Below are 22080 nucleotides of genomic sequence, written 5' to 3' on the forward strand. Positions count from 1 at the left end.
CTAATCGTCATTTTTTCAAATCAAGTTAAGCTCCAAAACAGTGTCATATAAAATGTAAAAATGAACAAAGTAGTAGTAGTAGTAGTAGTAGTAGTAGTAGTAGTAGTAGTAGTAGTAGTAGTAGTAGTAGTAGTAGTAGTAGTAGTAGTAGTAGTAGTTGGCAAACCTTTCATTTTTATTTTGACATTTTCTTTATCTTTTAAAATAAAATTATAATTTAATTTAACCAGCGGACCTGTTTAATAATTTACAGCTATACTTTGGTGGGACCTTTTGTAATAATATCATTATGCCGATTGTAGTTGAAAATATCTTTATATCTTAATGTCATAAAAAAATCAGTGACAGTGATAGTGATGATGATGTGGTGGTAGTTGTAGTAACGGTGGTAGTAGTGATGATGTAATGGTGGTTGTAGTTGTGGTTGTAGTGATGATGACGTGGTGGTGGTTGTAATATTGGTGATAGTGATGATAATAGTGATAATATGGCGGTGGTGGTGGTAGTTTACTGGTGGTGGTGTGAAGATGATCATTATCATCATCACTACCACCATTACTTCAACCTCCTCCACCACATCATCATTATTACCACCATTACATCATGATCACTACCACCACCACCACCACCATATCATCATTATTACCACTACTACTACAACCACCACCACCACGATATCACCATACAACTACAACTACCACCACCATATCGTTATTACCACCTCTTTTATAACTACCATCATCACAACACCATTACTCCAGCAACACTACTACAACCACCAGTACATCATCATCACCATACCAAATCAACATTACTATCACCACTACTGGGCTATCACAAAGGGCTCGAAAGCAGGTGTTGATGCTTTACAAATAAAAGTAGGCTACTATACCTTTGTTACTGCAACCTAGAGGTTGTGCAGCTTATAAATTAGGTAAAAAGAGTAAATTTAAAACAAGTCATTGAAAAATAGGCTTTCAAAGTCGATCACCGTCCCATATTGTTATATTTCTTTAATCAGATGACTTCTATAAAAATAACATGAAAGTAGATGGATGGTTGAGAGAGAAATATGGTAGAGAGAGAGAGAGAGAGAGAGAGAGAGAGAGAGAGAGAGAGAGAGAGAGAGAGAGAGAGAGAGAGAGAGAGAGAGAAAGAGCACTCAACAAGAGTAATTTTATTTTTTGGTCCAATCCCACTCCCTTTCCATTATCAACTCATCCTAGACCTCCGTGGTCTTAAATTATTTTTTTTTAATTGAGCTTTATATAGCGCAATATCCACTAAATGTGCTCAAAGCGCTTTACAAGAGGTCCCTGGTCAACAGCAACATCTAACATGTAGGACGGGACATGACGCCTGTTGGGCGATATTACATTTTTTCGGACAAAGACAATGCTGTTAACGGCCATATACTCATTTTACACCTGAGTACGGTGAGAAAATGTGAGTAAAGAGCCTTTTCAAAGGACTCAACTATGCGCGGAACGCGAAGCTCGAACCCAGGATATTCCGATCCGAAAGCCAGTGTCATACCACTAGACCACATAGCCGCACATGGTCTTGTGTCAATGTTTACAATTGGCGCAAGTCTGTCTCTGTCAACGTCATACAAATGGGAGTAGCACAAAATTTCATCAGCCTGAGAACAGGTGACAAAAAAAGACACAAGACATGATGACAATTTTTGTCGGATCTATCGTTATGCAACCTGGGGTCGTTTTTCACTGGGAAATGTCTGACACTGAAAAATCAGGCCGGCAATTTACTAATCCAGCCGGCAGAACTGTTCATTGGCCAGCAAGGTCAATTGAAATAGTTGATAGGCTGGTCTGCCGGCAGACTTTTACCCATGGATCTGTGTTGTGATTTTGGTATGGGGTTGCCAACAGATTTCTGTGTTTTAAAGATATCTGGAGGACACAGATACAAGGTCTGGGTTATAGCCTCTTCTCCAGTGAGCGCTTGAGAATGATGGTTTGTCTTTTGCACCACAGAGAAGTGTCAGATTATATTGGACAGCCCATTCCTCAACTGTATCTCCATCTTCGTTATTATCACTGTCTCCCATTTGGTGCTGTGACTGTTGAAGTCAATTATCACAACCATTGTTGTGGATGTAACTGGCCACTTGAATGGCGTTGGTGGAGGTTTGAAGACAGATATGACATTGAAGTGTGTGCTTTCAATTCTGAAAATATTCACCTCACTGTCAATTCCTGGCTGTATATGTCACTATTGATTTGTCGTTGACGTAGATAGCGCTACCGTGAATATCGCTACCAAAACAAAAAAATCCCAATTATTTGAGAGAGTACACAATTTCTGGGCCCAGGTCTGAGTTAATTGTAAAATAAAAGGAAGAGATCAACTCCTACCCTTTTGATTGAAGGATGTGTATCTAGCGCTTAACACGAGAAGCTGTGTTATCTTCGTTCTTGTTTGTGTTAAATTTTTAATTTTTCGAAGAAGAAGAAGAAGAAGAAGAAGAAGAAGAAGAAGAAGAAGAAGAAGAAGAAGAAGAAGAAGAAGAAGAAGAAGAAGAAGAAGAAGAAGAAGAAGAAAGAAGAAGAAGAAGAAGAAGAAGAAGAGAAGAAGAAGAAGAAGAAGAAGAAGAAGAAGAAGAAGAAGAAGAAAGAAGAAGAAGAAGAAGAAGAAGAAGAGAAGAAGAAGAAGAAAGAAGAAGAGAAAGAAGAAGAAGAAGAAGAAGAAGAAGAAGAAGAAGAAGAAGAAGAAGAGAAGAAGAAGAAGAAGAAGAAGAAGAAGAAGAAGAAGAAGAAGAAGAAGAAGAAGAAGAAAAGAAGAAGAAGAAGAAGAAGAGAAGAAGAAGAAGAAGAAGAAGAAGAAGAAGAAGAAGAAGAAGAAGAGAAGAAGAAGAAGAGAGAAGAAGAGAAGAAGAAGAAGAAGAAGAAGAAGAAGAAGAAGAAGAAGAAGAAGAAGAAGAAGAAGAAGAAGAAGAAGAAGAAGAAGAAGAAGAAGAAGAAGAAGAAGAAGAAGAAGAGAAGAAGAGAAGAAGAGAAGAAGAAGAGAGAGAGAGAGAAGAGGAGAAGGAAGAGAAGAGAAGAAGAGAGAAAAGAGAAGAGAGAAAGAGGAGGAGGAAGAGAGGAGGAGAGGAGAGTGAGAGAGGAGGAGGAGGAGGAGGCGGAGGAGGTGTGATCATGTGTGAAGGAGGAAAAAGAGAAAAATTTAAACAATCACAATCGTGAGGAAAGAAAACTGCAGAGAGCAGTCAATCACTGTTCGAAGAAAAATATTCATTTCGCATTATCATTTACCAGTTAACTTTCAGACTGAACACAAAAAAAAAAAACAATTGGAAGGAAAAGAGACAGCCAGAGAAATGTTTTTGTTTTGTTTATAAGGGTTTTATGGCGCTTGCAACATATTTAAGTTATATCAGCGCCAGTAAAAAGGAAGAAAATTTAGATAGTAAAATCATTCTAGATGTACTAGGACTTGAAGGAAAAGTAAGACAGAGGGGAAATTGTTCAAATAGGGAACAGATGTAGATTCCAAGAGCACATTATCTGTGTACTTAGTTTGAGATCATCTAAAAGTCTCACCCAGACACCAGAACTAGATCCTACTAAGAGGAACACACTCAAATGTTTACAAATCATATGTTAAAAATTAAAAACATAACAGTACATAACAGAGAGATGATTTACAAGGAAAAAAATATCATCTCCCAAAACTATAACTATACATTCCACTGTTTCCCTCCTAGCCAAAAACTCCGGCCAGGGTCAGGACAAAACCAAGTAATCTCATTCCAAGACAAAGACAGAAAGCAATTGAAAAACAAATACAGGGGGATAGAAGACACAGTATGTACCTCTCTCTCCACTATGAGTAATAGAGGTCAGGAATCCCACCCAGACAACCAGAGAAATGCGTGTGCATCAGTAGCAAAATAGAGAGAAATGGCCCAGTCCAACACGCTGTGCATGCTAGTTGACTATGCATGTTTTCGACCACTATGGCCCTCTCTCTCTCATCTGTGGCACATTAAGCAGGCAGTGAATACATCCACACCTAGCAGTAGGTGGAATGATAATATACCTAGCTGACTAGATGGTCTACTTTTGTTTTGTCTTTGACGCAACAAATAAAAAGTTTCTTTTGGTTTTTTTTTAAGTCGGCGTTTGTAAAGTAATAAAAACTGATTTTTTCAAGGCACGAAATAAAAGTCTTTTATTTTCTTTTTTGTTGGTTCTGTTTTGTTTTTTTGACGTTACGAATTTAATTTTACTTTAAATGTTTTAATTAAAAAACAAAATATATCAGCACTTAACAGAATATATCGAGCAAAATCCTACTGTTGGAAATCCGACAATTGTCGGAAGATTTACGGCCTGTAGAAGCAAAGGGCTTTCTTAAACTATCCCTCCCAACTCTTTGTTCTGTCAACTCTCCCCTTTCATTGTATCTACATCTCTCTCTCTCTCTCTCTCTCTCTCTCTCTCTCTCTCTCTCTCTCTCGTGTGCATGTGCGTGTGTTTTACTCTCTCCTTCTTTCTCTTCTTCTTTCATCCTCTTTCTTGATATTTCTCGCTCCATCCATCCGGCTTCACGTAGTTTCAAAATTGTACTTTGAAATAATAAACAAGACAAAACTGTCGCATTAATAATTCTTATTTCATTGATTCTATTATCAAATATCAAAAATCTTTCAATTAGGGAACAATTTCATAAAATTGCCGCATTTATGGTGTTTTTTTTAATTTAGCGGCATCTTACATACTACATAACTACAAAAGTAACAATTGTATTGTTTCAAAAATGTGTATGTACATTATTAAATATATATTTAAAGCTCATGCCAAATTATATTTTCTCCCACCAAATTTTAATGCCTGTATCTAAGGAATCATCTTTGCACATTGATTCAATTGTGCGTGAAACTTCAAAGTCGATTTTGTCAAAACTTGATTTTTAAATACTTTATAAAATTGGTATCAAATTTTTAGGCATAAAAAAAAGCTTTGATAGGGTAAAAAAAAAATAAAAATAACGAAAATTGAAAATCCCAAGATAATACCGTTTCAAGGCGTGGGGGAGGGGGGGGGGGGGGGGGTTCAAATACATATAAATAGAGGCAATAAGGATTATATATTTAACTTTATAAAATTAATATATACATATAACTTGTCACAATAAATTCTTAATTCTATATCTATACATTTAAACATTTTTATGCCATATACATTTAAATTCAAACTAGAAGCCATAAGGATGTACTATTTCATTTGATAAAATTAACATTAATATACAGTAGAATTACTTTAAACCGAAATTTTGGGGACCTTCTAAACCATTTCGGTTTAAAGACCTTTTGGTTTAAAGCAAGTTCCCGTTTTGCAATGTTTTTCAAGGGTAGTAACTATTTAAGTTTACGGAATTTGCTCATTTAATCGTATCATAGGTTTCCCGTTAAATGGAGTTGTTGAATAAATGCCGTCTTCGTATGTGAGCATTTATATAGCGCAATATCCACTTAACGTTTCTCAATGCGCTTTACAAGGGGTCCCTGGTCAACAGCAACATTTAACATGTAGGACGAGACATGACGCCTGTTAGGCGATATTACAATTTTTCGGACAAAGACAACGCTGTTAACGGCCAGGTACTCATTTTACACCTGAGTACGGTGAGAGAATGTTAGTAAAGAGTCTTTCCAAGGACTCAACTATGTGCCGAGCGAGGTTCGAACCCAGGACCTTCCGATCCGAAAGCGAGTGTCATACCACTAGACCACATAGCCGCACCATTAAATTTTTTAAAATTTTTATTTTGGTGTGTTTAAAAAATATTTTTGGGGGTTTTCGTTTTCAATTCAAAATTATTGAAAGAGTTGAGTTCGGGATGCCGTGTATTTTACATATCTCTGTCTTGATCAACTTTTTTTTCATCGACTTCACATAGTATTTTGATTTTTAACTCCAACGTGTAAGCACAGTGCTTTCTTTTAGACATCTTTTAGTAAAATGCTAAGCTAAAATAAGATCGAAAGTTCTTGTGCGATAATTGATAATGAATGACGCGCAGCTACTCAGAGGTGAAGTGAAATGGAAATGAAAAGGCGTGTCAATGCTTAGCTGTCTACTACACACCCCTCTTTTGTTGAGAAGTCATTAGGTTCAAAGGCCTAGTTACATAGAACCCCCCCCCCCCCCCCCCTCCCACACACACACACATTTAAACAAAGTGGAAATGAAGTGGCATGTCAATGGTAAGTTGTCTACCACCCCCCCCCCTCCCTCCTTATTCTCGTGTTGAAAATTTGTCAGTTCCAAAGCATCAACACACGAGCGAGAACATCTCGCTTGCGTGATTTTACACCCCAACTCCCCATCTTTCCTCATTTTTCGCCTGCTGTCCTCCTTTTCCAGTCTGTGCGATTGTGGTGTTGGCCAAACCCAAGTGCAGTGATTGAAGTGTTTGCCTACCCCCCCCCCCCACCCCCACCCCACCCACATCTTATACTTACGCTCTTTGTTTAATATCGCCGGGCATTATTGCGTGTGGCCACCTTCCCGAATTTTTGAAGAAAAATAGAGAGAGAAAAAGGGAAGGTGCTCTCAAGTTGTTTCGGTTTAAAGAAAGTCCTGCTTAGAGGTATTTCGGTTCATCGTAAGAATTAGTACAAAGATAATGAAGAAACTAGTACAATTTATTAAATTCTTTGCGGTTTAAGGTATTTTTCGGTTTAGCTTCTTTCGGTTTAAAGTAATTTTACTGTATTATTATGATTAATATTACTATTATTATTATTATTATTATTATTATTATTATTATTATTATTATTATTATTATTATTATTATTATTATTATTATTATTATTATTCAAATATTATTATTATTATTATTATTATTATTATTATTATTATTATTATTATTATTATATCATCATTATAATCATCATCATCATCATAATTATAATCATGACCATAATCGTTGTCATCGTCATTATAATTATTCCATAACTCTGTTGCTGTTGTTATTTGCTACCATTGTTATGATAACATATCCTTTGCATCACAATTTTAAATAAAGTGTTGATCAACATATGCAGTTTAAAGCAATACAAATCACTTCTAAAGATGCAACCTTACCAGGCCAGAAAAGCGGGTCCTGCAAAATGTTCATCTAAATCCTTTTGAGTAAAACCGAACCGGAGATAAACCTGAAAGAAATTTACATTCATTGTTATTTATGTGAAAATGAAACAAAACCAAAATAAAGAATTCAAAGAGTTTAAAGGTACAGAAGCACTCAGTAGCAGGAGAAAATGTTTGTCTTTTAAAACATAGAGATTTATCACAACTCACAGTTACTCTATTTTGTTAATGAGATTCGTACTAATAGTATTCATCAATGAAGAATCTGAGATTTCTCACAGCATTTGGATAGTAAATTGTACTTGTTCCGATGTTGATCTTTTTGTTGAGTAATTACTTCACAATAAGATCAACATCGGAATAACTACATTTTTTTCAAACAGATAACAATAACTTCTGCCTTGTCATCGTTTAACTTAAATTTATTAATAGCCAACCATATCGGAATATCATTGCTTTTTTGGTTGTGTTTAATGGTTTTATGTGCTTGCCACACGTTAGGTCATTTAAGCGCCAGTAAAAGGAAGAAATGGGAGTCAAAGAATTCTAGATTTACAATTAAAGCACAAACGAAAAAGTAAGTCAAAGGGGAATTGGTTCAAATAGGGAATAGATGAAGATTCCAAGAGCATACTATCAGTGTGCATAGTTGAGATCACCTAAAAAGTCTCATCCAAACACAATCACAGGATCCTATAAAAAGGAATACACTCAAAAGTATACATTATTCATTCAAGATATAATAATATAATAATACACAACAGAGAGATGATTCACAAGAAACAAATGTCATCTCCCAAAACTATTATTATACATTTGACTGTTTCCCTTCCAGCCAAGGAAACTGTAATGATTGACTTGTATTTATAATTTATAGAATTATTGTGTGAATGATCAAAGGAAGATAATCATATAATATTTTCTTCAAGTTAGTTTGTTTTGAATGATGTCCCCTTACGAGACCCTTTCTTTATTGTTAGGACCGAGTTTTTATGTCGTTATCCGGAGGTGTCGTTATTTAGAGGTTTCCAAGATGGCGGACAAAGTGGGCGTGGTAAGGCCCGCGGGACCAGTTTTAATTAACATTGACAAAACAAAAAAAACATTGTAGTGTATTCCTCTTAGAGGGTTTTTGTGCGTGTGCCTGGATGAGACTTTTAGGTGATCTGAACTGAGTACACTGATAGTGTTCTCCTAGAATCTACATCTGTTCCCTATTTAAACCATTCCCCTTTATCTTACTTTTTCTTATGTCATTTCAATTGTAAATCTAGAATGTTTTTTACTCTCCAATTTTCTTCCTTTTTACTGGCGCTGATATGACATAGATATGTTACAAGCGCTGTAAAATCCTTTAAAACAAACAAAAACAGGTAATTCGGACGCTGTGGGTTAGATAAAATTTCTCATCCTCTTCCTCCTCCTCCCACATAAACACTACTACTACTACTACTACTACTACTACTACTACTACTACTACTACTACTACTACTACTACTACTACTACTAGTACTACTATCACCACATAATATCACATTTTCCAAGATTTTGTGTTTACTGGCTTACACTTACATTTATACCTTGGTTTTTATTAATGCATATTAATATTAGCCAAGATTCGTCAACAAAAAAAGCTGCGTTCTCATTGCTTTCAAAAGCTGCGTTCTCATTGGTTCAAGCAGGAATCATTTTTATAAACTTTGAGTACTCATACTCGGTATTTTTAGTATCAGATATCTACAAAAACTGCCGAAAATGGCTAAAATGATGTCGTTATTCGGAGGTTTTATCAAAAAGTGCGTCGTTATTTGGAGGTTCTTTTTACTGATCTTAAATAGAAAAAAAATCGGGACCACGGGTCAATGTCGTTATCAGGAGGTTGTCCCTATTCGGAGGTGTCGTAATCGGGAGGTTCCACTGTACTGCAATAATCCTCAATATTCACAGAGTAAAAATATATAATTAAATTGATTTTGTAATCAAGCATTGTTGAGATATCCGCTCACCTGTACACCAATATTCTTATTTGACAACAATAAAGAAAAGCATAATCACTGCATTGTAGGGGGTTTGATAATCAAATGATCAAAATGACCTGGTTTTAGTAATGCCAATTGACTATTCTTAGGAAAAGATATGTTGTATGCATTTCTTTGATCTAAGTTTCACAAACTGGTCCCTAGGTAAATCTTTTGTGAGAATGTCTGCTAACATTTCCTGTGTTTTACAATATTGTAACACAATATCACCCTGGGCAATCTTATCCTGAACATAATGATACTTAATATCAATGTGTTTGGATCTCTTTGACCCTTGACCATTAGCAATACAAATTGTACTTTGATTGTCCTCATAAATAACCATTGTTGGTTCATTAACAGTAACAGTACTGATCTGAGTCATCCAAGAGTTCAACCATGTTGCTTCCTGAGTCGCTGATGCCAAAGCAATGTACTCAGCTTCAGCAGTTGAGAGTGTAACACAATTTTGTTTCCTACTCCCTCATTGAACAGCCCCTTCTGAACTTAGAAAAATGAACCCAGAAGTAGATTTTCTATCAGAAGTATCACCTGCCCAGTCAGCATCTGAGTAACCAACACAAGCATAAACGTCATCTGAGTTAGCATTACTTGCAGTATACACTAGGACAAAATTTGTTGTGCCCCTTAGATATCTAAAGATCCTTTTTACTGCCACCCAGTGTTCCTTACATGGGTCTGAGGAGAACCTAGCAACCAACCCCACAGCATATGCTATGTCTGGCCTTGTTTTATTGCTTAAGTGTAAGAGACTACCCACTGCAGACTTGTAATTTCGAGGATCAACTCTTCCACTGTTTTCATTTCCAGGAGTAAGCTTTTGGCTGTTGCAAACCGGTGTATCAGTCGGTGAGCAATTTTCCATGTCAAATTGGGTGAGTATTTGTTTGGTGTAGGATTCTTGTCCCATCCAAATGCTCCCATTCTCTTGTCTTTTGAATTCAACACCAAGAAGTAATCCAGTTCGCCAAGATCTTTCATTTCAAACTTGTTGGAAAGGTCACTTTTGACTTGAACAAGTTCTTCTGCATCTTTGGTTATAAGGATCAGATCATCAACGTAAAGGCAAATAACGAATTTATCACCCTTTGTTTTCCCTCGTACATAGACACATGGATCCACAGTTTTCTGAAATCCCATTTTCTTTAAACATGTGTCTAGTTGTTCATTCCAGCACTTTGGAGATTGTTTGAGTCCATAAAGACTTTTCTTTAAACAACAAACAAGATCCTCTCCCTTTCCAAGTTCAGTATAACCCTCAGGTTGTTTCATATAAATATCTTCTTCAAGTTCACAATTTAAGAATGCTGCAGTAACATCTATATGGTGAATATTCATTTTCTCCTTGACAGCTTGAGATATGACTGCTCTGACTGACTCAAACCTTGCAACTGGAGCATAAACGTCATCATAATCTTCTCCATACACTTGACTATAACCTTGTACTACAAGTCTAGCCTTATATCTTTGAACAGTGCCATCAGGGTTCAGTTTCCTTTTAAAAACCCATTTACAACCTATGGCCTTTCTTCCCTCTGGAAGCTTAGCAAGATTCCATGCACCGTTTTTAAGAAGGGAATTGTACTCATTATCAGCTGCCTCTTTCCAAAGCTTACCATCAGGCCTTTGCAGTGCTTCGGATAGAGTTGTAGGCTCGGCATCATAGCTGCTGCTACTACTACTAGTGTACAGCCATTCTCCATATCTCTCAACTGGTCTTGTAGCTCTTGTACTACTTCTTATTTGTGCTTCAGTTTCATGACCATAACCCTCTAGGTTTCTTGTTTCATGATCATTTTCAGTCTCAGACTCTAAATTTAGATCAACAAGAATTGGACACTGAAATTCATTTTCCTGAGCTGCATCTCCCTTACTTGGCAGACCTTCAAATCTACATTCTGTGAGAATAACATCTCTACTTAGAATAATTCTTCTCTTCTCAGTATCATAAAGCCTATAGCCTTTTGATGTTTGACCGTACCCCATAAAAATGCACTTTCAAGATTTTGGATCTAACTTCTTTCTTTCATCCTTTGGGATATGCATGTAGGCAGTGCACCCAAAACTTTTCAGATATGAAACATTTGGCTTTTTGCCTGTAAAAAGCTCCCTGGGAGTCTTATCACCTAACACTCTTGAAGGACTCAAGTTGTGAACATGCACAGCTGTATTTAACGCCTCAGCCCAGAACCTTTGGGGTAACCTGGATTGAACCAACATGGTTCGGACCTTCTCAATCAAAACAAATCTTTCAGCAACTCCGTTCTGTTCAGGAGTTTTAGGAACGGTGTACTCATGTCTAATTCCACATTCTAACAAGAACTCTTTGAATTCATTAGACTTATATTCCCCGCCATTATCTGACCGCAAGATTTTGATTGGTTTCCCAGTAACCTTTTCAACCATGGTTTTGAACTCTTTGAACACACTCAAGACTTGGTCTTGAATAGTATAAACCCAGCAATGTCTTGTGCAGTCATCAATGAATGTTACAAAATATCTATTGTTTCCCAATGAGTTTGGTAAAGGGCCGCACACATCACTGTGAATCAATCCCAGCACATCATTGAGACATTGGTTTTCAGAGTGAGTAGGAAAGGGAGACCTGTGTTGCTTTCACTTGGTACAAAATTCACAAAATGTTATTTTCTTCTTGTGATCAAAATCAAACTTTGATACCATCTTCTTTTGTGACAGTTTACACAAATAATCAACTCCAAGGTAACCAAATCTACAATGCCACAAGTCTTCCTTTGACACACTCTGACCACCATGATCAAGAGAAACACATTCATGTTTACTTTCAACACTCAAAATAGAATTATAGTCGGTGTTTGGCCTGATTTTACTAGGCATACATTTTACAATAAACTGATTGTCTTCTTGATCATGATTTGCATAAGCAAGAGTTCTTTTTTCATTCATGATTTTTCCTGAAGCTTGGGAGAAAGTTACACTTCCCCCATGTTTCAGGATTTTGGCTACACTTATCAAATTATGAGCAAGTTCAGGTACACAAATCACATCATTTAAGATGCACTTTTCACATTCTAAATCCAGGTGAACTTTACCAATTCCGACTGAATTAATTTTGTGTCCATCTCCTAAAGTAACAAGTAAATTGTCAGTTCTTTGGAATTCATGAAAAATCGTAATGTCATTACACATGTGCGAAGTTGCTCCTGAGTCCAAGATCCACTTATTATCTATTGTTTCACAGAGTTCGCCGGATGAACATTGTTCTTCCACAAGTAAAGATGATGGCTTTGAATTCGCTGAAATCTTCTTTTTGTGTTGTCTTAACAACGGGCAAATCTCATGTTATGAAGTCGCTTCTTTAGTGACAACTTGTTTAGCCAACTATCCTTTTGAAATTGTTTTTCGAGTATTTCCCAGACCTCTTTGGCTGATTCTGGCTCTGTCCCGATCAGATACAGCAAACTCGGATTGACGCCCAACACGATGGTAGCCAGTGCCTTCTGTGTTTTCGTGCCTCTGCACTCCCCCACCACGATTCGAATAAGTCTTGGTAAATCAGGTACATTTTCATTTGCATCTTCCAGCAACTGTAATTTAAATGCCCTTTCAACAGAGGGACGTGCAATACTCCTCCTGATGCCATTTTTTTTACGTAGCCGTTATATCTCTCTCCCTACCACAACCTTTTGTTGTTGATTGTATTAGCTAATTAGCACTAGTACACCGAATAGAGAAACTTACATTACTTTCCACTTTCAATGTTCAAAATCGAAAATGGTTAAGCCTGTCTGGGCCCATAACCTGTCGAATTTAATAAGAAATAATGGCAAAGGACATCTTGCAAGTCCATAACGTTTAAAACAGAAGAGAGACAATGTCAATAATAACGGACTTGATAATGATAATGATAAAAGATAGTAACTAATTGCAGTACAAAAACTAATGACGTCATTGTTCATTGATATTTCAACAAAGTTTGTATATATCTAAGCTGTATAATAATAATAGAAAAATAATAATAATAATAATAATAATAATAATAATAATAATAATAATAATAATAATAATAATAATAATAATAATAATAATAATAATGATGATGATGATGATGATGATGATGATGATAGCAATAATAATAATAAGAAGAAGAAGAAGCAGAAGAAGAAGAAGAAGAAGAAGAAGAAGAAGAAGAAGAAGAAGAAGAAGAAGAAAGAAGAAGAAGAAAAAGAAGAAGAAGAAGAAAAAGAAGAAGAAGAAGAAAAATATAATAATAATAATAATAATAATAATAATAATAATAATAATAATAATAATATATAATAATAATAATAATAATAATAATAATAATAATAATAATAAAATAATCATCATGATCATGATAATAATATAGTGGCAATCGCCTAAATGCCTGCTAATTTGGTAAAACGCAATCATTTCTCTTTAAAATAATACTCTGAATGCCCGTTTTTTAAAATGGAAGAATTCGCCTAAATGTCCACTCCGAAAAAATATTTTAAAAAATTAAAAAAAGAATGAAATAATGCTGAATCATCACCCGTTTCCAAGATTTTTACCTAACTTCTAAAAACAATGCCCCAAATTACTACCAATTCATTTCATATTTACTCCACCCCTAACTCTCTCCAGAAATTTCCTTTCAGGTCCCTCAAGCTGCTTTCTTTCCATGGAGTGTCCAATAAGCGTTTTACAATTGCCCATTTCCTATTGGCTGCTGAAAAAGGACAATTATAATTTCAATTGCCCCATCAGTCAGTAATCAGCAAAGTCAAAAAAGCTCCTCCTACTCAAATCACACATACCCATGAATATGATAGGCCTTGTAGCCCAGCCACAGGTTTTTGAGGTTACAAAACTATTTTGATCACATCGCTTTCTGATGATGCCTCTCAATATTTATCTTCTTCTCTCAGCCCTGTTGACTGTACCACGACTGTACCACATAAAAGAATACCGCGGTGAGGTGCGAATTGTGAAGATGGAATGGCGTATCTGTGTTAAAGTTATAGGTTCAAAGTTCAATTTTCATAGAGAAATGATGAGAGATGGATCTCCATGATGTGTTTTCCTTCATGGAACTTCCAAAAACTATTGTAACTGACTTGGACAAGTCTAGAATTTCTGCAATTCATGTCAGCCAATGGTGTCAAACATGTCACAGTGTCGCCCTATCAATACCCTTCAACGGCATGGCAGAAAGAATGGTACAAACCTTCAAGCAAGCCATGATAAAAATGACGAAGGGTACCTTGAAAGAGAAAGTGCTCAGATTCCTAACTAGATATAGGAATACCCCTCATTTAACAACTGGAAGGTGCCCTTCTGAATTAATAAATGGACGCATAACTCTAACCCATTTTGATCTTCTGCATCCATCATTGCAAGATCATGTCCAGAAACAAAAAAGCGCACAAAAGCGTGGACACAACCAACATGCCCATGATAGGGATGTTGGTGTTGATGATCCTGTTTTCATCAGGAATTACGATCAGAGTAAAGAAAAATGGGAATAGTTACTGAAAAAAACTGGACCTTTATCATACCGGGTTGAAACACCAACTCAAGATATTATAAGTTGGCACCAGGACCAGGACTTGTTGTGAAAACGAACAAGGTAATCAAAATCATAATAAGGGGGAGGAAATGAGGGATAGAATAGTAAACAGTAGCGCTGAAATAGAAAGCAGAATAGATGACGTCATGTCAGATGTAGAAATTAGTAGCACTGACATGGAAACCAGTGTTGATGACGTTATAGTAGAAGCTATATCTAAACCCCGATCCAGTAGCTTTGAGGAACGTTAAAAGATCAATAAAGACTTCCGAAAAGCTAAACTTATAACTTCATTAGTTGTAGTCATTTTAAGCAATTTAAAAAGTATTTTTCCTTATTTTGTTTTGTTGTGCATTGTCCAATCCAAAAGATGGAAGAATTTATCATTTATAGAATTATTGTGTGAATGATCAATGGAAGATAATCGTATAATAATAATATTGACATTGAGTTTGTTATGAATTATGTCCCTTCTTAGACCCTATTCTTTATCATATTTGTTACCTATTGTTAGTACTTTGCCCTTGTCATTTATAGTTGTTTTCCCTTGTGGGTATAAAAGGAAATACTTTCAACAAAGTCCTCCAATGAGTCTTCAGTGTCATTTTTTTATCAAGAGCCATCCAGCTATTCATGGAGCACATGACAGAGACAACAAAACCAAGTCTTCTCATTCCAGGACAAAGACAGAAAGCAACTCAGAAAACAGATATCAGGGGATAGAACACACAGCAGTTCACCTCCTGACCGCCATGGGAGGTCAAAGGACCCCACCCATCTGAATATTGTGATTGCAACATTTATTGACAAGGGGTATTTGTCGAGATAGAAGTATAGCTGTGTATCGTCAGCATAAAATTTAAACTCCACACTGCTTACTAATTATATCTGCAAACCAGTAAGTGTACAAAAATGTTGGTCCCAATACTGATCCCTAAGGTACTTCAAACTAAAACTGGAAAAAACTGAAAGACAACTTTTCATATTAACACTCAATGAACGCTCTGTGACAAAATCCTTATCCACTTCCAGTTATCCCAATTCGATTTCCAAGACATGTATATGAGAAATTTGTGAACTATAGAATCATACACCGCACTCCTATATATATAACAGCATTCAAGAAAAAAATAAAGAAAGATATTCATTAATATAAAGTAAATCATTTCTGGCAAACAAGAAAAACTAGAGCCAAAACCTGGTTGTGTCACATGTTTTTCTGCATAGCTGAACCCGCCCATAGTGATGAGACAGCTGTATCTAATTGAATTTGATGGACTGTTGGAATACACATGTGCTTAGTCTTCATTGAAAAAGATACTGGCACTACCATGACCAATAGCTGTAGCAAAAAGAAAAGAAAGAAAAAAAAAAAAAAAAAGAAAAACAGAGAAAAGATTAAAAATCTAAATAAAAGAAATAGAGCATTTATATCGCGCAATATCAACCAAATGTGCCTTAAGCGCATTACAAGGGCCCTAGCCAACAGCAACACTTAATATATAGGATGAGACATGACATCTGTTAGGTGATATTACAATTTTTGCAGACAGAGACAACGCTGTCAACGGCCAGGTACTCATTTTTACACCTGAGTACAGTGAGAGAAAGTAAGTAAAGAGCCTTTTCCAAGGACTCAACTATGCGCTGAGCGATGCTCAAATCCAGGACCTTCTGATCCAAAAGCGAGTGTCATACCCCAAGACCACATAGCCGCACAAAACAAAGATTGACTTGAAAACTTGAATCTATACTATACCCTTTGAAAAATAGCTTCCTGTCCAATGAATGCAAGTGGCATGTTTATTCCCCGCAAAGCCATCCAGTCTATTTCTTGTTGCCATCTCTCCCAACTCCAAAATGCCATGGAGTAACTCATGGTACAAACATTTCCATAATAAAAGAATCTGGTACAGAAAAAATAATCAATGATATATACTTTTTTCTTTTTTAAAAGCCTTTTCATTTCAAGTTCTATATTTTCAAAACGATTAAGGCGCTTTACAAAATGCAAGGTTAGAACTGAAAAAAAAATCAATGAAAACTTTTCTAAAACTTCTGAGAGATTTTGCCAATGTAACCATATCTTAATGATAATAATAAATCTTTTCTTAATGAAATAGAATAACAGTTAATTTAAAACCAATCTATAACTGTTTGAAAATATCATAAATATAAAAGTCAAAAGTCGAGAAACTACACAAAATTTGTAAATAGTGTTTTAAGAAACTACTTTTAAGTTTGATTAATAGAAGCATAGCAAAGCTTATGTTACATAACATTACCTATCATTCCTTGTGATTAAAACAGGACTCTTTATTTGAGGTAGAATAGATGGGAGACGTATCTGTTCTCCTGCCCACGTCTTTTGAGCATAGCAAAAATACTTGAGATAGTAATAGAAACCCATAGCGACAGCTACGCCTGAGGTCCCTTCAATTTGGATGAAATCTCCATTCTGTCTTATCTAAACAATGTCAAAGATAGATGGAAATAAAGTCTAATTTTAAATCCCTCACTCTTTTTGCTGCACAGCAACTGATGCTTAGGGTGTTCCAGATTTTCCTCAAAATAAACCTTTAAAAGAAATTTCCCCTTAGGGGATGAATAAGGGGGAATCTTTTTTAATTTTTTTTATTTCAATTAATACTTTAGAGTTCTTTCTCTCATTTTATGTGAAGCAGATTAGGTTTTAATGATAAAGGTATTGGTGGTAATTTTGTGGATAACAATAATGGATTACAAAAAGAGTCAAATCTGGTTTGCTCAAACTAAAGTGCAACCCCTGGAAAATGACAAAGCCCTGGAATAATGATGCAATGTGCGGTACAGTGCCAGTGATAAGACATGTCCCAACCAAGTTGGAATGTGTATCTTTCCTGTTGACAAAGGGTTTATAAGTTACGCTCTCACTCTCTGATGTGTAGTTATAAGTGCTTTGATATAAACAATGCTCTAAAGCCATTTTCCCTTTGTCATGTGTGGACTTGGAAGCAGCATGAGCGCAGCTGTTTTATTAAATGGCATTTCATAACAGAATGGAACCCATCTTGATTCTTGATTACCACTTCATTTGTCAGGAATCTCTGATTGTCAATGACAGTGTTGATTTCGACTTTAAAATTGGCTAAACAGAACCTCACATGACCAAACACTATTATTATTTTGACCCTTCTTGATAAACGAAAAAAATCTACTAAAAAATATTTCAAAAAAAAAGAAAATGTTTTTTTTTTAATTAAAAAAAAACAACAAACAAACAAAAAACCTAATAATTGAAACATGATTCTCTGTGCAATTTTAGCCAATTTGACCACTCATGTAACCATCTAGTTGCCCTGGATAGCGCCCTTTTTTAAATGCACCAGACAGAAACAGCAATCAAATGATTTCATTGGTAGGTAAACATGTGTTCACATTGGTCAGTAACAAAGTGGTCTTGTTGGCTATGAGTAGGCTTTGTATCTGCTAAAAGTATGAGATGTTGCTGGTCAGAAACAATGTTGCCTATTTCGCCAGAGATTATGTATCAAGTGTCGGTGTCAACAGCAAATTATCGCTATAATGATGAGGCTATACAGGGGTTTTACTAAAATGTATGTTGCTATTTTGGGATTTTTATTATTGATAATATATAGAAAAAAATCAAGACCACATGTCAATGTCACTATCCAAAGGTTGTCATTGTTCAGGGGTGTCATTATCCAGAGATTGCGCGGCAGATTTATTTATTTTAAAAGGGAGGCCATGCACAGCAGCCACGTTCCAATGTACATATATATAGTTTTCTTGTTTAACAGTATATCAGAGTAGTACGAGAGCAGATCAGCCACTGATATTGGCATAAGGCAATCCTTAAAATTAGGTCACAGATTCAGTCCCATTAAAAAAGAATACATTAACACTAATGATAAAGGACAACATACAAACATTCAATAGCAAATCATCCTCCACAATACAAAAAATGTACATTAAAACCGAGTGTATGTTGGGATCCACAATTCCTGGCATCTACAATTGAGTCATCAACAATGGACAACACAAAATGATTTTGCACTACAAGGCTTCGATGTGCACAAGAAGTAAAAATAAAATCCTTTCGTTGCTCTTATTCTCAGCTTTCTTGTTTAATATTTAATTGTAATTGCCCATTTAACCTAATGTTCATGTAAGATATTTACCATAAAAGTATCCCGATCTCTGGGACCAAGAGATTGATTCACATTGATGATGAATTCTGATTCTCTTCCTCCAATGACTCTGCGTATCAAATCCTGTGATGCACTTTTTTGCACATTACAGGATGTTTTTGATCTCAAGTTATCTAAATGCGGAAAAGCTGAAAGAGATTCAAACTACCATCATGATTTAAACATTATAGTGTGCATAAATAACAATAATTTGGTGCATATTATAAAAATGCATCTGACTCGCATCTAAAGAAACCTTTCCTACCCACTGAGTAGTGATTGAATAGCTGAACATAATACAGTTGACTCTGCTTAATCGCACAGCCTTGGGAGTTTAGGTTAGTGTGTCGATTAAGCAGAGTGAGCGTTAACCGGAGAAGCTAAAACTAGCATCTAAGTACCAGCTTTCGTATACCATTTATGTAGGACCTTCTCCACTGAGGTTTCTACGGGCTAGGGACTGTCATATTCAAGACATTAGATGGATTAGAAGAGGCCTTTTTTTATTTTTATTATTTTTTTATTTGGGGGGGGGGGGGGGGGGGAGGTGTGTTTGGGGGCCTTTTCTCTTTTAAATTTCTCTTTTTATTCATGTTTCATATCGACAACAAAGTGTGACATAATTGTTTGTAAGAATGGTAATCGTGAAGCATCCATTGATTGCAGTAAAGCCTCGTCTCGTCTGCATTGTAAATGTCATTAAAGTTGTACTGTTTAAGAAGTTGTTTCAAAACTTCATCACTCCATTGGCTGGCAGAAGAGACATCAGCATAGTGTTTTCGTCATGTTATTATTCAAGCACAACATTCAGTCGACCTTTCCATCTCGAGAGCCAGCTTTCTAATGGGGAGAAAAACTTGCCTTTTATTTATGCCAGTTCAGTCACCTTTTGAGTTTATCAATGTGGACATTCTAAACATGATTAAATTCAACTGAATATACCTAATCAAATTAATTCAAAATCTTTATGGAGAACTGATCAACCCTTTTCTTCTACTTCACCTACATCATAAAAGAGCAAATCTTACCATTATAGGAAGATGCTGAGCAGACCAACAGAGTCAGCACAAACAGCTGGGTTGTTATCATTGTTAATCTAAAATGAAGAAAATAAAATCAAATGGAAAATAGATTTTTAAAATTAAGATATGTGGTTCAAAATTATGACCTTATTAATCATAACTATGGGCTATTACATTACATTGATAGTAAATCAAATGTTACTGGTCGGGTAAGTTATTTTAGAACGATGAAAACTATTATACCATTCATATTCCATAAATTAAGAAATGTCAGCTACAGAAACTAAAAATGATATTGCTAACTCTGAGACAAGGAAACGAAAAAAGAAAAAGAAAAATACATGGAAATAATACTAACATATGCCTATTTTTCAGAACCCCCTCACCTCACATCCTGCCCTTTATGGGTATTTATGGGTTATTCTCTATTTTTAATGAATCCATAGATTCATCGATCATGGAACATATCTTCACACCACTCATCTTTCACATATCTACATGGTTTGCTAATGTTCACCTACTGGATCTTACTTTCAAAACATAACTAGGATGTGTCAATTATAAAAAGTATTAATCTGTAGGTCAAGCTGAGCAAAGTGACTAATTATGCCTGGAAATTTCTTTAAAATGGTAATTTTTAACAATATTACAGCAAGACCAATGACGGGCACATGAAATAATAATATTCCTAGCCAGTCCCCACTCAAATGTTCATTATGGTTGACTTCTGTCAAAATTATGACAATTAGGATTTTCTGAAACCTGGGATCATCCAACCTAAAGGGTAGTTAACATATGAAATACAAATGCAATCTATTGTTTTTAAAGGCTTGAGGGCCAACATTATTCCGTACAGCCAATATCAAATTTTTGTTAATGATCACAAAATTACTGGCAAACCTAAAAATTATAAAACTATTTTTTACAGATTGAAATATGAGTAACTAGAGACCCTTTCCTAAATTAAGGGTAATTTTATCACCCATTGACTCAAATTATTATTTGTGACCCCTCGCCTCGAAATGGTATTAAATCAAGTTTGTTTTTTGTTTTTTCAATTTTGGGTTTATCATATTATAACTGTTCCTGGGGATATATGTCACTAAACTGAATTTTTAAGTAAAACAGTGTGTAAAATTGAAAATTCATAATGTATGCTTCATCGGTGTGAAAAATGTCCTGGAACAGACAATCTGAAAGCATCTCTTTCATTTTGTGACCAATAAAGTAGTTGTGACTGCTGAATGCAAGAATTGGCTCAGACCATCAGAATTTTTCTCAGAGAGGTCAACTGCAATAACTATATATCACTGTGTTCCTACACATGCCTACACGGAAAAGAAATTTGGTTTGACATCCTCACTCATATTCATATCAAGATATGAATTGCTAGTGCCGAAATTCTACTGAAAGATAGTTTTTTTAAATACATATTGGTCTAAAACAACAATGATGACTGTGTTCCAGGAATTCTCCGTGCTGATTCAAAACATGTATTGAGGTTTATAGAATTAGCTTCCACTTCTTCAGAAGTCTCATACGTGAATCTTATGCCATGTATGTCGCTAGAGCATCATTCATAAAGTTGTTTTGGGGATAGGATCTGGTTGTCATATTGAGCCTATAGACTTGCTTGAGCTGCTAACTGTTTCACAGTTACCCTGATTAAGTCACAAGGCGATTTCCCCATGGCTTGTTGCAAAAAAATGCCATTAGGCATTCAATCCAAAATCTTCATGATGATGACATAGGTTTGAAAACTTTTTGTAGTTTTTATATTGTGATACTGCTCCATCACTGAAGTAAATAACTTTATTTAAGCTAGGGAGAGATGACTTAAAATGCCCCATCATAAATGTGTGCACTGCTGCAATATTATGTGATAAATGGTCACTAGCGATACAAAAACTAATGTGATTTAATTTTCCATTCTCTTTGTAATAGATAACAAAAGGATGAAGTGCAGATTGCGTATTGTCCCAATGAAGTCCCTGGACAGCATCTTGAATGATACAAGAGTAATTTTCAGTAAAATCTAATACAACTATGGCCTCAGTGTTATCACTCAGGGTGTCTCACATGGTTTAGGTATACAGCTTGAAACTTTGCAAGTAAAACGTTGTGGTGTAAGGTCATGAATTCTTTTGCAGATTTTTT

General features: G+C 35.5%; 1 protein-coding gene across 4 annotated transcripts in view; it reads right to left on the minus strand.

Moving 5' to 3' along the window:
* LOC144978933 (alpha-N-acetylglucosaminidase-like) overlaps positions 1–22080 on the minus strand; it is a 134231-nt gene that overhangs the window by 106693 nt on the left and 5458 nt on the right. For all 4 annotated transcript variants that reach the window (XM_078925561.1, XM_078925564.1, XM_078925571.1 and 1 more), the window contains exons 2-6: positions 19930–19997; positions 18893–19050; positions 16997–17178; positions 16471–16618; positions 7116–7186 (exon numbers count right to left, since the gene is read on the minus strand). In XM_078925561.1, coding sequence (XP_078781687.1) covers positions 7116–7186; positions 16471–16618; positions 16997–17178; positions 18893–19050; positions 19930–19990 — 620 coding nt within the window. In that variant the 5' untranslated portion in view covers positions 19991–19997. The remainder of the gene's footprint in view (positions 1–7115; positions 7187–16470; positions 16619–16996; positions 17179–18892; positions 19051–19929; positions 19998–22080) is intronic.

This window comes from Berghia stephanieae, chromosome 1 (genome assembly GCF_034508935.2).
Source record: "Berghia stephanieae isolate SIO BIC M18660-M18661 chromosome 1, UCSD_Bste_1.3, whole genome shotgun sequence".
Classification (NCBI taxonomy): Eukaryota; Metazoa; Mollusca; class Gastropoda; order Nudibranchia; family Aeolidiidae; genus Berghia; species Berghia stephanieae.